The 15,765-nt window shown below is 50.7% G+C and overlaps 1 protein-coding gene across 1 annotated transcript in view; it reads right to left on the bottom strand.

The window, feature by feature from the left end:
• PAPPA (pappalysin 1) overlaps positions 1–15,765 on the bottom strand; it is a 256,529-nt gene that overhangs the window by 67,274 nt on the left and 173,490 nt on the right. Inside the window, exons 12-15 of the mRNA XM_036854577.1 lie at positions 15,556–15,691; positions 13,349–13,562; positions 5,594–5,762; positions 3,226–3,409 (exon numbers count right to left, since the gene is read on the bottom strand). Of these exons, the coding sequence (XP_036710472.1) occupies positions 3,226–3,409; positions 5,594–5,762; positions 13,349–13,562; positions 15,556–15,691 (703 nt within the window). The remainder of the gene's footprint in view (positions 1–3,225; positions 3,410–5,593; positions 5,763–13,348; positions 13,563–15,555; positions 15,692–15,765) is intronic.

Genomic DNA, 15,765 nt, shown 5'->3' with positions numbered 1-15,765 from the left:
GGGATAAAGCGGAATCCTCCAGGGCTGGCTATCTGCTTCTGAGAAAGATGAAAGGGTCTCTGCCTGAGAGAGGATGTGAAATTCCTAGAGGAAGGGAGGTCAGGACAGGATTCTGAGGGAGAGGGTAAGGGGTGAGGAAGACAGCGGAGGTTGGGCGGGAACCTGGACACTGCAGGTTGTGGGCACACACCTCACGTCCCTATCTTCAGGAGAGTCTAAGAAATCAGAAGATGCTCGATGGTATTAGGTATCTTCTGGAAACTAGTGAATAGACTGAGTTGAAATCTGAGGTTAGACAGAAGTAGACAGTGGGCCTTTTAGAAAGATTTTTTTTTTTTTTTTTTGGCTGTGTCACGCGTCATGCGGGATCTTAGTTCCCCCACCAGGGATCGAACACACGTCCCCTGTAGTGGAAGCACGGAGTCTTAACTACTGGACCGCCAGGGAAGTCCCTAGAAAGATTTCTGTAGGATGAGCACATGCTTGCTTCAGAAGCCCCACTCCAGAGTTGATATCCAGGGCACCCCACATGGTCGAGGTGAGGCTGACGAGGTCATGGAAGTAACGTTGCAATTTTAGCCATTTAATTAAACGTTTATGATTCTGATTTTGAAGTTATTTTTTTTTTAACTTGAGAGTATTTTTTCCCTCGTGCATGTCTGCAGGTTTGGTCTGTGCTTTTAGTGGTCATTTGATAAAGGACCTTGGCGGGAGTGATTCTAGGGCTGTGAGTTCGCAGGGTATTTTGCGTACACCTGGATTCTAAGGGGGCAAGTGAGTTTGTGGTGCTACCCTCATTACACCAGTTTTAGGGCCACACTCAGTGCTTCTCCTGGGTGGTGGCTGTTTGCCTGAGGACACTAACCTCCAGGTCCTGAGAGGAGCACGGAGGATGGACCGCGTCTCCACAGCTCCCAGGACTAAGGCCTCCGTGGGACAAAGAGGCCAGGGGCCGAGAGGGTGGCCACTGCCGGGATTCTCATAAGGGCGCCCCTTGGAGATGAGTATTTACGAAGCACTTTCTCTGGCCCTGGCATTTTGTACACACCACTTGTTTAATTCTCAACATGACACTTCAACGTGGTTGCTCCTACAGCCATCTTACAAGTGAGAGTCTTGAGGCTCAAGGATGTGAAATTGCTTTCCTAAGATCAAACAGTTGGGGCAGAACCAGGAGTGGAATCCCAGTCTGTCTGACGAAAGCTCACATTCTTTTTGCTTAAATCACGCTGCAGGGAAAGGAAAAACGAAGGGAGGAAAGGGAAGCAAACAAGAAATGTGGTAAAATTTTGTTTGGATCACCTCTTTATCTTCTGGCTTAAGAAGCATCATTAACAAGCTCAAGAGAGAGGGAAAAGGACCTCTGCCCAGTTTTTGCTGCCAGAAGATCCAAGCCAAAGCATCAAACCTGGAATCTGAGCATCAGATGATGCTGAGAACCAAGGGCATGGTATGCCAGTGGGTCCTGGTGGGTCAATGTGGCCGCTGGGGAGATGCTGCCCTGTGTTTTCAAGGGAAGAGCAAAGTGGGTATCAACAACTATCAAAATGGCGGTCCTCCTGGGGCCATGCCTACATGGTGGGGTCACCCCCTCCTCCAGAGTCAAGCAGAGGAGCAATGGCAGAAGGGCCTGAATCATTCTGATTAAGGATTATTATTAGCCACAATGAGGGCTGTAGCAATCAATGCTAATTTATACACCTCCCTTTCCCAAGGGTCTCTGGTTGAGAGGTGAAATGTGATTTCCTAGCCTGGAGTTATTAACAGGCCCCACTTCTGGGCAAATGGGGCCAAGGGAAGGGCTCAGGTAACCTGAAAGATGGAGGGTTTACAATTTCCACTGGTCTCTTCACCTCTCTCAGATCTCAACCTCTATAGCAGCTCAAATAAAATGATTTTACATTCAAATCTTCTTGGGTAAAAAAAAAAATGAGGGGACCTAAAGGATGTATCCCAGAAGTGTCTCCTGCTTTTCTTTTGGGGCAGTTTAGTGAGACTGCCGGGTCCTTCATTCATTTCTTAGAAGAAACATTTCTTATGGTATTACTTTCATCAATGTATCCAGCCACCCAGTCTATACACTTGATTGAGTCTTACCATGTGTAGTAATCTTTTGAAGATCTATTATTTCCTTGAAAATTTGGGGACACTATTGACTTTCTCTAATCATCAAAATGCCTGAAACTCATGAATTTGCAATATGACATCTAAGTTGAAGGGGATTTACACACCTCCCTCCAAACCGCCCCCCCTCCAACTCCACAGAAGTCCACTCATTCCCACTCTATAGAATGATGAACCCCAAGGTAGGACACCTGCTTAGTGAGATACCATTTGGGGTGTCTGATAAAGGGGCAATGTTTTCTCCGATAAACCAAGCAAAGGAGAGAGTCCTGGCACCTGTGAGAATTGAGTATAATGTCCAAATCCAATACGGAACTAGAAGCCAAGAGCGTCGTTCTGATAATGCCGCTAACTTGTTCTGCGATTTTGTACAAGTTCCTTCCTTCCTCTCACTGGACCTCAGTTTCACCATCTTTCCAATCATCAGTTATTCCTGACGAGTTTAAAGAGCCCTTTTAGTCTTGACAGTCTAGGTCACCCAGGCCAGCCTCTCACTCATTTCCAACATAAGTCCTCTTCTCCAGTTTGCCAGACTATGTCTTACTCACCTGAATACCCCTAGCGCCCCGCCCACGAGATCCCCGTAAGCACTTTCCGCCCAGAACCACTCCTCTCTGGGCTAGCCCTTCCTAAGGAGCAGTGGGCTTTGGGAAAAGACAGACCTGGGCCCCATGGTGGAGCCCCCCACTAACAGCATGATCTTGGACAAGTTCTTTCACCTCTCTGAGCCTGGGTCTCCTCCTCTGTGAAAAGGAGAATACTACTACTACTTACCTCTCAGGCTTACTGGGCCCTAAACCTACCCAGTGAACTAGTCATCTCAGTTCCAAATGTTACTTTCTTAGAATCTTTCCCTTCCTTCTACCCTCCTCCCCTTCCTTCTCGTCTCCTTCCTCTTCTGCAAGATTTGAAAGATCTTAGAGATGCCATACGTATCCATACTCCACTTTCCCCTCAGCTGCACAGCAAGGCAGTCTACGTAAATACAATGGGCAGAAAGGAATCAGAAGCACAGATAAAATCCTGTCCGCCCCTTGGTGTTTGAGCCCCAGCTGGAGGACCTGGAAGCAGCCTCCAGGCCCCCCGCAGGAAGGGCGGTACCTTTCAGCTGCGCCGGGTGGCGGCACCGGAAGGAACACTTGCTGCCGAACGTGGTGCCCTCGAGGCAGGAGAACGAGGCGGCGTAGACGTGGTGCTGGTCTGGGACGCCGCAGTCCACGGGCTCACACGCCACCTGCTTGTTCCACTTGCCCTCCGCGCAGGTCACCGTGACACTGGGTCCTGTCTGAAAGGCGGGGGCGGGCACAGTGAGGAACGGCAGATGGAACCCCCAAGACGTGGCGAGACCCCCTTCTCCCCCAGGCTATGGTTCAGGGTCTTGCCAGGCGCCCAAAGATCAATGTTTAGTGTTTCTAGCTCCCTTTCCAGGATCCCAACAACTGTTTGAAGGAGGTGTTTCAGTTCCCACTTTACAGCTGCAGAAACTGAGGCTGAAGAGACATGAAGTGATTAGCTCCAAGTTACACAGCTGGAAAAAGGATAAGTGGGAATTGAGCCCAGCCTCTTCACTGCTGTCTGGAGAGTCTCTCAGATCATTATTTCCATTCTGTTGCTGAGAGTCTTAAGACGCAGACCTCTCGGGGCCTGATGACTTCACGAAATAGCCTCTGAAACACGGCACAGCAGTGGGACACTGGCTGTTGATCTTTGTATCTTTTCTTGGCCCTGGAGGAGACTGTGTGTTTCACCCTCTAGTGCTTGGCACAGAGTGGGCATCGCCAGGGGAGACTGGAGAGCTGGATTTGGTCCTGTGTGCTATGAGATCGTGGGCAGGTCCCTTTGCTTGAGTTGTCCCTTGGGCGTTGAACCCAAGGATCGCTCTAAGAGCCACTCCCTACCCTGAGATGTGATGGCTCAATAGCTGGGAGAGGTAGACGCGAAGAAGGAACGAGCCTGGGAAAATGAAAGGGTCGACGGGGATTTGACCCAAACTAGAAGACGGCAGGGCTAGGGGTGGAAGGGCGAGGCCACGCTACAGAGCCAAGGGAGGGACTGGCATTGACTGCCAAATCCCAGGGGATCGCGGATGCCAAATGTTGAGTTGCGATTTTAAAAGCATAGGACACTTTTCCCCTCTTAAGCACACATCCAAGGGAGGAGAGGTCCCTCACTGCCAAAACCAGCTTAATTGTTTCCACAGGACTTCAGACCTTCCGTGTCTGACACACAGAAGCAGGTGTCTAAGACAAGCAATTGAGGGTCCCAGAGGTCCCACGGGGACTGTGCAAACAGGTGTTCCCAGCAACAAGGAACGCGCCCTGTGTACCTGGAGCACAAAGTGGGAGTCCGCTGGCAGGGCCCCCCAAGAGGCTGCACCTGGAATCCCCAAATCTCAGGGCTTAACTAACTGCCACTCCCCTCACCCACCCGAGACCCCATAGCCACACTGGCCGAAGCAACGTTCTGCTACATCTCAAGTCCACTCGCTGCCACCACCCTCATGCAGGACTCATCCCTCTTCCACACGCTCTTCTGATGACTTCCCGATGGCTCTCCCTGCGGCCAGTCTTCTGCCAGACTCCAAGCCACACCCAGGTGGGCCGCTGGAAGGACCTTTATCCACCATGATCTGACCACGCCACTTCCTTCAACAGCTCCCTGCTGCCCTAAAGATGACCCTCAAACTTCCTGACCAAGCTAACAGGGCCTTGCACCAGCGCAACTTGCTTGCCCCTCCAGCCTCATTGCTTGGGTGAGTTCAGTAAAAGAAACATCTGTCTGTGGCGTGCTCCTTCCCACCAATGGGCATCCACATACCATTCCTGCCTGTGCCCAGAGCCTGCCTCCTTCCCTCCCCACAACATGCGCCCCTCTGTCTGTCTCTCTAGTTCTCAGTTTTCATGTCGCTTCTTCCAGGGAGCTTTCCTTGACTCCCCCTGTGCTTCCACAACACCTTGCACTTCCCTTTACAGTGTTTAGCACACTGTGAGGCTATCACTCACTCATCTTCTGCTCGTGGTCACTAGTCACTAAGCTCCTTGAGAGGAGGAACTAGGTTTAGCTCAGTGACCTTTCTTCTCTAGCACCTACTATAGTATCTGGTTCCCAGTGTGCAGATGTTCGAATGAATGAATGAGCACCTCACTGACAGAGGGTTCACCTCTTCTGAAAGCAGCCCATTCAACTGTAGCAGAGTTCTGACTGTGATGGTTTCAGTACAAAATTCATGCTCAGCCCACGGTTTTCCAGATTTGCAACCTATATGGGGACTCTGGTACATGTTGTATGTTCCTCTGCACAGGAATCCCAGATTGACTCCCTCATTCATTCAATCCACACCTATTTATTGAGCATCTACTATGGGGCAGCAGTACTTTTAAGTGCTGAGGATTCAGCAGAGAGCAGGTTCCACACCCGCTCAGCCTCTCCTGGGCTGGGGAGGAGCTCTGGGCCCGGCACCTGCGCACACCTGGCTTTTGATCAGCTCATCGTCCCGCTGTATCTGGAGCACGTAGCCCGTGCGGCAGCTCACGGTGCACCGGGCACCGTGGTAGCGGTCACTGCTGGAGCAGTTGAGAGAAGCGTTCTCCACGGCCAGCTTCGGGCAGTCATTGGCCTCACATGCGAAGTGCACGCAGCTGAGGAGGAAAGAAACAAGAGGGTGAGTGGGCGCTTTCTTGCAGGACGACTGCACTCCAGCTGGAAGACAAAACCTCATGGGCTTCCTCTCCAAATCTCCGGAGGCTGAAACTGGAGACACAGGGAGTGAACAAGACTCTGGAGGCAGTGGTCAAAGTTTATCGCTAAAAGCACAAGTTATGGAAACAGACAAACCAGAGTTCAAATCCTACAGCTTAAAAACCTTATATGTTATGAATCTTCAAACCTTGCAGAACCTCAGTTTGTCCGTCTGCAAAATGGGGATCATTACGATTACGGCAAGTATTCTTTGAGTCTCTTATCTGCCAGGCACTGAGTTGAATGAAAGCCTCTTCATATTTTATAATAGTACTCACTTCCGAGGGTCGTTGTGAGAATTAAATCAGATAGTTCAGCAAAAGCACAGAGTGGAATTCCTGGCACACAAAAGCACTCAATAAATGGTAGCTAATGGTATGACTAAATCTATGCTCTATTACCTAGAAGCTGTCTAACTTCGGCAAAGTACATCACCTCTCTGAGCTTCAGCGTACTCTCAAATTCGGCCAACCTATAGGTCCGTGAGATTCAACTGAGGTACTGAAAGTAGAAGTCTTTTATAAACTGTAAAGTGACTTGTGAATTGTTAGAAAAGTTGTGCAGAGATCATGCCATTCATCTTCAAGTCCGAGCTCCATGTAAGTTTCTACAGGAAGCTTTCTCGTGTCCCAGGCAAGTTCCCTTGCCGCACTGGGCCCTCCTTTCTCTAAAAGCCTGGTCTCTTGCTTCATGCGTTGAAAACACAGGTCCTGGGTGCCCACCATGGGCCAGAATGTGTGCTAACCCTTAAGGAAACAGAAAAAACATAAAACCCCTGTGCTCAGGTGATCTTTCCCCTCATATTACTGTCATGCAGACGCTTAATAACATTAGTGACTATTCACCGATTGCTTATATACATGAGCTCACCCATCCTCATGGCAACCCTATGAGCTAAGTGCTATTCATTTTTACAGTTGGAAAAATCGGGGACCGGCAAGATCAAGTTACTTGTTTAAGTTCCCATCCAGATGTGTGCCGCCCAAGTCCTTGCTGTTAACCTCACTCACACCTGGACAAGAGCTTCCCTGAGGGTAGAGATAACGCCTGTTTCACCTCCGTATACTTCCCACTGCCAACAAAAATGCCTCGCATGAAATAGCTGTTTCCTAAACAGCAAGAAACAAATGGTGGCAGTGTCTTGCAATAACTCTTAAGCACTTTGCAGACGTTGAGATGCTGATTTTGAACACTGACGGCTTCCAGGAGGCAGTTCTCTCTAACTTGCCCCTCTGACTCTGTCTAACCCAACGCCTGGCATACAGTATGCGCAGACAGCTAGGTTGCCATCCAGAGCCTCAAAGCTTTCTTTTTCCTGTTTCTATCTAGGACACAAGGAGTGGTGGGTGGTCAAACCAACTTAAGAAGAAATTCCCAACTCTTTTCTTGGTGCCAGTTTCCAGGATACCCCACTGAGGATTTTATAGGAACATGGTTACTCAGGCCCACTCTCTATCCCCTGCTCAAAAGTATGGTAAGAATTAAAGTGGGATAAGTGGGGTGGGCGGTGTGGGGGCGGGTGTGAGGAGCTAACATCTCTAAAACTTGTCACAGACAAATTCACTTTTAAAATACGCAGACAAGGGCAAGCCTTAGCTTCAGGTCTCAGACCTGCACCGATGTGAGCTTTGCAGTCTCCACACACCGCTCCCCCACCCCTTTCAGAAAGGCAGGGTGAGTGGGATTAAGTGACACTTGCTGAGACGTTCTGATTCTCCGCCCTCTTTCCTGCTCCTGACAGCCTCTGCGGTGCTCCATGCGGAGACTGTAGCTGTGGAGTCAACGCAAGGTCTTTGACACCAAACAATGCATCTGTTCACGTTGTGTAAGCGCTGGGGGAAAGAGCCACATGGTTCCAATTTAAATAGATTTACTCTGTAAGCTACCAGCTTCCAAGCCAGTCTTCTGACCTTTACCTTACAGTTTGGCTGTTCTCCGCTCTGCACTCCCAGGAGGTCCCTGGGCTCCCATCTGATGACCACCAGGGGGGCTCTGGGAACCCTTTTTGAAAGACAATGGCTCTGGGGCTTCTCTGGGCTACGGGGCCATTAAGATAAAAACAGCACCCTCCTTCCTTCTGTGCTTATTAAGGTTCTTCTTTGTAGGAAAAGGATAAACTGGAAAACTCGGTTTCCTAGAATGGAAAGAACCTAGGGCTTATAGCAAGTGGGCAAATTTTGGGAGCCCCAGCTCTGCCATTTATCAGTTGTTTGATCTTGGAAAGTTATGTAACACCCTGAGCCTCAGTTTCCTCCTCTGTCAAGTGGAGGTGATAAAATGATCCACCTCTCAAGACTGTCAAAACCAGGGGACGTGTCAGCCACTGGCTCATCCATTCAACACACTTGCCTGGGGCTCTCACTGCGCAGCAGACACTGTTCTAAACACTAGGGCTACCGTGGAAGAGTCCCGTCACCGTGTGTATTTGAGGAGGGAGGACATGTGCCCAAAAAAAGTAATCGATAAGCTTGTTTTAGATAGTGATGCATATTGTAAGGGCACTAAAAACCCAGGTGACATTATAGAGAGTGACTGTTGGGGGAGGGGTGGGCAGGACACTACGCACAGAGGGGTCAGGGGAAGCCTCCTCGGGGACACCTGAACTAAGACCTGGATGAGAGGAAGGGATTAGTCATACAAAGGTTTGGGGCAGAAGGAATTCCAGGCAGAGTGAAGGGCATGTGCAAAGGTCCAGCACAGGCTGGAGCTCAGCGTGTTTGCAGAGCTGAAAGGTCAAGGCATGAGGAATGCTTTAGCAACTATGACACTCCATGAGAAGGCGGTCTCTCTCCTCTGGCTCTTCCTACTATGAAGGAAAACACTCACTGGTCATGAGTTACCGGACCAAACAGGTCTATGCTCTAATGGGGAGGGCAGCTTTGGGTCAATGAGACCAGTCAGTTTTCTTCATTGCAGGACTTCTCAGAACCTTGAATGTTCTAATGCACGTGGTGGGTTTTCAGAAGGGACTCGTGTGCGCATCATTTTCCAAGCTCTGATAACCTTTCTTCGTGGCATGTTTCTTAGGACTAGTGTCCTCCAGAACACACCTTAGGGAATGCGGAGTCCCTGCTTTTTCAGCACATTTGTCTAAACCTGGCCTACAGGAACAGGAAGGAAAGGGGAAAAGGAATTAATAGTAACAGGTATCGGCAGCTGTGTTTTACCTACGTTATCTTCTCTGCATCCTCACCATAACTCCATGAGGTAGTATTATTGTTCCCATTTTTTTTTTTGAATGATATATATTTTTAAAATTATTTATTTATTTATTTATGGCTGTGTTGGGTCTTCGTCTCTGTGCGAGGGCTTTCTCTAGTTGCGGCAAGCGGGGGCCACTCTTCATCGCGGTGCGCGGGCCTCTCACTATCGCGGCCTCTCTTGTCGCGGAGCACAGGCTCCAGACGCGCAGGCTCAGCAATTGTGGCTCACGGGCCTAGTTGCTCCGCGGCATGTGGGATCTTCCCAGACCAGGGCTCGAACCCGTGTCCCCTGCATTGGCAGGCGGATTCTTATCCACTGTGCCACCAGGGAAGCCCTGTTCCCATTTTTGAGAAGAAGAGATGAAGACTAAGCGAGTTTAAATTGCTTGTACAAAGGCACTCGGCATGGACAGGATTCCAGCACGGATCTGCCTGTCTGTCCCTAAGTCCCTGCTCTTCCCTTTGCTGTCCCGTTAGTTGGAAAGGGTTGTGTGAACACAGTGTCCAAAAATGATAAACATTACCCCAACTGCCCCTCCCAAATAACTCCCTGACATAGCTCTGTCATTTCTGAAACACAAAAACAAAAATCAAAACAAGGAAAACAAAACAAAACAAAAAAGCCTCTGCCTTCATTAACAAAAAAGTGGGGGGAGGATTTCATACCAGTGATGGGCTGTCAGTAAAAATAACAAAAGAAAGGGAAAAAAGAAGACATTTCTCAGAAGGGAGGAAAGTGGCTGATGCCAGTGGGGGAAGGGACACAGGTAATTTTACCAATAAAATTCTCACAGCCTGGGTGAAGGTGGAAACACCCCCTCTCCCCATGCAGAGATAATCAGATACTTATGAATTTTCTTTTCTTCTTATACATATTCAATTCATTTACTTAGAGACTCAAGTTCCATGTAGAGGTAGGTCCTTAAGTGATCCCACAGTCAGTTCTTTAACTGCTGCCCCCGCGGTCAACTGAAAGGGCCCCCAGTCGTGCATAATGGGGGATAGGATGTACCCCTCAACTGGGACAGGCAAGGCCTGAGGTTAAAGGGCTGGTGGGGGCTCCTCTCCTGGCTCTGTCCCCTGACCCACGGCTTAGCTTCTGTGCCTGCTTAGCTGCAATCATGCCACGCGCCGTGGCGATGACAACAGGCAGATTGTTTATAAATCATTCTGAGCTGCTCAGATGGGGACAGCCAGAAAGACAGCACGCTCAACACTGGAGAACGAAGGGCAAACTACTCTTGGCACACCAGCTTCAGGACCTCTAGAGAAGCGAGGCTGAGAGAATGATCGAGATAAGACTCGTTTTCCTGCCCAGAAACGAGGCTCCTGCAGGAAGGGGCCCTAAAAGGCTCTTCTACCTTATTGCAGTTCTAGAAGCGAGCCGGTGATGTGCTGGGTGCAGCCCTGGGAGGCGAAGTCAGCAGCTGTGGGTCCGGCTGACCATCTGAATGGCCAGGTGAGCCGAGAGGGGTGTGGCCAGTGGGAGACCACCTGCCGGCCAGAGCAGGTTCTCCCGTCCCGCGTTGCCGAGCGGGACCGAGGGCCTGGTGTTTCCAAATCCTCTGATGTGTTCAAGAGGAGGAAGAACTGTGGTCTTTAATACTTACTCTCCTGATAGTTAAATGCTGCAACTAATTAAAGAAGGGGCCGAATGAGGGCCAAACAAACACAAGTTGTTTGTGGCCTAGTCTGGCCTCCGGGACACAGCTGTTCTGACACCTCTGATGAGGAGGGAAGAGCTTTGACCTGCAAGTCCTGAGAACTGGATTCCAGTGCCATTGGGCTCTGCATCCTAACCCACTGGGCGACTCTGGGAAACACTTCCCCCACCTGGACCTTCGGTTTCCCATCCTCAAATGAGGACGCAGAACCAAAGAATCTCTTCCAGCCTCGCAGCTTTCAGGGATCAGGTTAGCGTCAGGACAAAACAATATATATAACATATAACTTCAGAGCCCGTTGCAATGAGAACACACGACAGACTTTGATAATCCCACGATGGCTGCGTCTCCATCACTTAACTCAATCTCACTGACTGAATGCTCACAAGTGAGCACATGAAAAATCCTTTTCTCTCCTGGATGTGCCTGGTCCTGCTGGGCACAGTGTGGCTCTTAGGGGCAGACAAAGCAGGATTTTACCTCCCATTGCCTGGATGGCCTTGACTCGCTCACTCTGTCTATACCTCACTGGACGGGGGTGATAATGAAATAAGATAATGAAGCCAAGGTGGGTCCCTTCCTCTTCCCTCTCACCCCTCCTAGTTCTTGAGAATCACAGACTGTTCGAACTGAAAGGAGCCACAGAGAACACGGATCCATCGCCATCGTCATTTCACGCGTGGGGAGCCTGAAGCCCAGAGAGGAGGAAGGCCTGGCTCCCAGCTCCACCACCAGCCAGAGACAGGGCAACGTTCTGCGCCAGTTCAGTGTTCTTCCACAGCAGGTCAAAGAACTCAACACATACTTATTGATGGACTTGTTTCCAAGGTTAGACACTTCTTACTGTTTACTTCGGGCATGGGAACTGCTAATTAAGGATTCAAAGAAGCCAGTGCTGGGCTCAGTGAACTCGGGGATGGTCTTGGTGGCTGGCTAAGGATGAGAAAGCATTGCAGAGAAGGTCTGATGGATTTGCATTTTCCGTCGACATTGTTTCCCTGGGTTCTGAGAATTAACTTACTTTTATAGCCTGGAGAGCCAGGGATGAAAAAGCCCTCTCAGGGTGAAATACAACAATGAGTGATATTTAAGGAGCTCTTTTGCCTCCGAAGGATTGCGACAGACTTTGTACCACAGAAGCTAGAGACAGTGGGTGCAAAACAATGTGGGTTTTGCAACCACCTTTTGTGTCCTCTGTGGTAGCAGGGGCGTGGGAAAGGCTGGGGTCCCCCTCCCCACTCCTCTTTCCTCTCCTGCTCCCAGGTATACAGGTCAGGGCTGAACTGCTCGGGACTCGAGCAGTGCTGGGTGCAGCCCTGGGAGGCGAAGTCAGCAGCTGCGGGTCCGGCTGCCCATCTGAATGACCAGGTGAGCCAAGAGGGGTGTGGCCAGTGGGAGACCACCTGCCGGCCAGAGCAGGTTCTCCCATCCCGCGTTGCCGAGCGGGACCGAGGGCCTGGTGTTTCCAAATCCTCTGATGTGTTCAAGAGGAGGAAGAACTGCGAGAGGGACTCGCTCGGGGGGGAGCCCACAGAGACCCCAACTCTTTAAACAAATGTCAGAGATGATGTGGGACCCTGAACCAGTCCTTCCGCTTGTGAAAACCCAGAGGCTAACATGGAAGTTTGGACACTGTGGATGTACCAGACGAGCTCCGAGGCTTTTCCCGGCTCAACTCTAAGAACTTTATGCAGAATTCTGTGCAGAAAAGCACCACCATCACATCAGAAAGTGGTGATGAATACTCTCTATCAACACATTACCTTTGCACAGTGCTTAATAGTTTGTAAGAGCACTTTTGCCTGCAGTGCACCATTTAATCCTCACGACCACCCTATGGGGTAGATACTATCACCCGTTTTTATTCCAAAACAGACAACTGAGACTCAGAGAAGTGAAGTGCCTTGTCCAAGGACACAGTCAGGAAGGGGCAGATTCAAACCCAGGTAAGAGTATCATTAAAGCTCATATTCTTTCTAGGAGACCGTATCCTCTCTTAGCTCCAAACTAGGTGCATTAACAGATGCCAGATCAAAGGTACTGATGGAGCAATGTCATGCAGTTAAAAGACAGACACCGAGACCACTGGGAGAATCTCTCAGGAGCTAGGTGTGGGGAAGACATAGAGGTTTACCCAACCCTGAAATATACAGTGAAGTGGGATGAAGCAAATAGTAGTCCCCCGGCATCCCCCTAAATTTAGGAGGGTTATGACTCTTGCCTGTGCTACTTAGGAAGCAGAATATCCCAGTATTTCAGAGCTGAAAGAGAGCTAAACCACCTCTCCTCTCTTCATTCAAATGAGGCTGCTGAGGCCCAGAGAGGGAAAGTGATGTTTCCAGGGTCATCCCACAGGCCACCGTCAGCTCTGGGACTGCAAGCCAGGAGAAGGAGGTCTTCTTTCCACAACATGTTCCTGCTGCCCTCCCTCACCCCTGGAATTCAGAGACGTGTGGGCCTCCCGAGCCCAAAGGCAGAGTTGACCAGAGGCCAGAAGACAGGGAAGGGAGAGACACACAGACTTTTTACTGCAACACATATGGCTGCCCGGTTCCAGAATCCCTTCTTCTCCACTCGGCTACAAAACGGCCCAGGGCGAGCCGACCCAGGGTGCCTTACCTCTGCTCGGCAGAGCTGTAGGTCTCCCCTCTCTGGCAGCTGCTCAGGGTGACGGGGTCAAAGTTGTCGAAGGAACGGAGGGCCACCCCCGAGATGGCGACCAAGGGTGAACTGAAGCGCACACGTACCGCCTGGCTGTGGTAGAAGGGCTGGCTGAGGTCGTGGACCACGGGGATAATCAGGGGATTGTTCCTGCAGCTCAGAACATGGAGGCCTGTCAGGGGAGACAGAGGGCCGAGGGGCCAGGCTCATTACTCACGGCCAGTCACGCCCTCCCCAACGGGCCCTACCCGAAGCCCCCAGACCCTTTCATGTCACTGCACAAAAGCACCATTGGGTGGCCAGTGGGGATTTTGAGTTTGATTGAAAGTTTCTTTGTCTGCCTTTTTCTCTTGGTTCCAAATCTTTCCAATCCCCTTGCCTCACTGCCCCCTAAGCTTTCCCTTCACCTAGGGCTCACAGCCCCTCCCCCTCCCCCAAATGGCCACCCCTTGGCCAAGCACCACTGGCCCTCGCTTCCCTCCCACATTGCGTGAGGGCTTGCTGGTCTGAGTTGCTAGTTTTCAGGCTGCCTTCCCGGTCTGTCATAAAAATGATGGAAATAATTCACAGGAATAAGTCATTCCCGGGGTAAAAAGCCTACTCTCATTTTTAATCTAGGAACCTGGGAGCAGCTCTTGTGAGGTAAGGACCTCTGTACCCATTCTGCAAAGAGGAGACAGAGAATCATGATTAGGAGGTGGCTTTCCAGAGGGATACAGAAAAGCAAGCCATACAAAGTCCAAGGAAAATACAAACTTGCTTCACTCAGAAGCTCTCAGTTCTTTCTAGAAGTCCCCAGGCTTCGAAAAGGAAGGGGGGAGGGAGAGGGACAGGGAGAAAAGGTACATCAGAAGGGGAGGGAAGGGAATGATGGAGTGGGTTGGAGTTCAGTAAAACCGAAGCTGGCTTTGGTGTTTGATGGACATCAGTTCAATTTTTGGCTTAGCCGCTTCTTTACTACGTGAATGCACCAAACCCCTAACACTCAGTGCCTGCATCTGAAAAATGGGACGATCCTAACCATGTCCTGGGAGGCCTGCTCTTTGGGGACATGAGGTTCCCAGTCCGGCAGGTCCCCTTCTGTGGTCTACTGTCTTAGAGCTGCAGAGCCTCTGCAAGGGGTGCCAGGATGCTGAGGACACAGGACAGGAGACCCAGTGGGGAGGGACATGTGGACACCCCAGGCATCAACCAGCAGGATCTAAGGAACTTCGCTGGAACCTGACTCTTCCCTACTCCTCTGAAAATCTCTCCGCAGAGCCCTTTGCGATGCCAGGACAGCTATGAAAATATGTGCTTCTCACTTAGGGACATTTCCCAGGAATCCAGATAAATCCAGAAGGGTTTTCTTCTTCTTCCTTATTAACGTGTTCCCCCTTGCCTTGAAAACTAACCAAATAAGTAAACATAAAAACAAAACAAAACCCCTCCTCCTGCCTTGGCTTCTGCTTGACCCTGAGGTGACCCCTTGCACGCTTGCTTCCTACGGGTCTTTGAAATGAGCTCCCTGTGGAATGGTGCGAGCACAGCTTTGAAGCCTGGACTTCAGCACTGGCTTGGAATTCCAAACTCCTGGCCTGGCTGCCCAGAGGTAGACGGGGCAGGGTGTCTGGGAAGTGTGGGAGGGGGTGATGGGACTTCCTGAGCGCTGGGTGCTGTGCTCTGCACGGGTCACAACGCCTCAAGCAATGGCTCGTTTGCTATCACGGACACCACGGCTATAGGGTAAAGAGCGGCGGGCCATGATTCTGAAAACCTGGCTCGCCTGCTCTCTTGCTGGCTCCTTCCACGTGACCCGGGCCTCTCGATGCCTCTCTTTGGGTCTCGGGTGATGACACACATAATGGGAAAGAACCTTTACTCAGTCTCCTTCCCAGGGTCTTCTGAGGATCTCACGGGATGCCTGAGGGTAAAGGCGTCGGGTAGAAGGGAGCTACCGAAAGGAGGACTTTGACATGAAACCCCTTATGCCCATACCTGTCAGATTCGGGCTTCTCTGGATACACAAACACATCCTGATTTGAAGGCAGCCAGAATGGCAAGTAGAGAAGCAAGAAAGAGGAAAGGGGAGGGAAGAACTCATCCTCAGCCGAGCCTTACAACCACCCGCAGGCATACGCAGAAGCAGGTACCCAGAGCACGCCGCACCTGAGGGCAACGCTCACCTAGATCGTGGCTCTGGTCTTTGGTATCAAGCAGCTGGACGCTGATGGTTTCCTGCTTCTGATCCCCGTAATAGGTCCCGTCGGTCACCAGGTGGACGATGACAGCTGCAGCAACCATCGGCTGAGAAAAGTACGCCTGAAACGCAGACGACACAGGAGGCTCACTCAGGCAGCCAGGCACGCGGTGTGGAGGCGGCCACGGGGCGGGGC

The sequence above is a fragment of the Balaenoptera musculus genome, chromosome 6 (genome assembly GCF_009873245.2).
Source record: "Balaenoptera musculus isolate JJ_BM4_2016_0621 chromosome 6, mBalMus1.pri.v3, whole genome shotgun sequence".
In the NCBI taxonomy this organism is placed as follows: Eukaryota; Metazoa; Chordata; class Mammalia; order Artiodactyla; family Balaenopteridae; genus Balaenoptera; species Balaenoptera musculus.
Note: the sequence above shows the minus strand (reverse complement) of the source record. Positions and strands in the feature narration are given on the sequence as shown.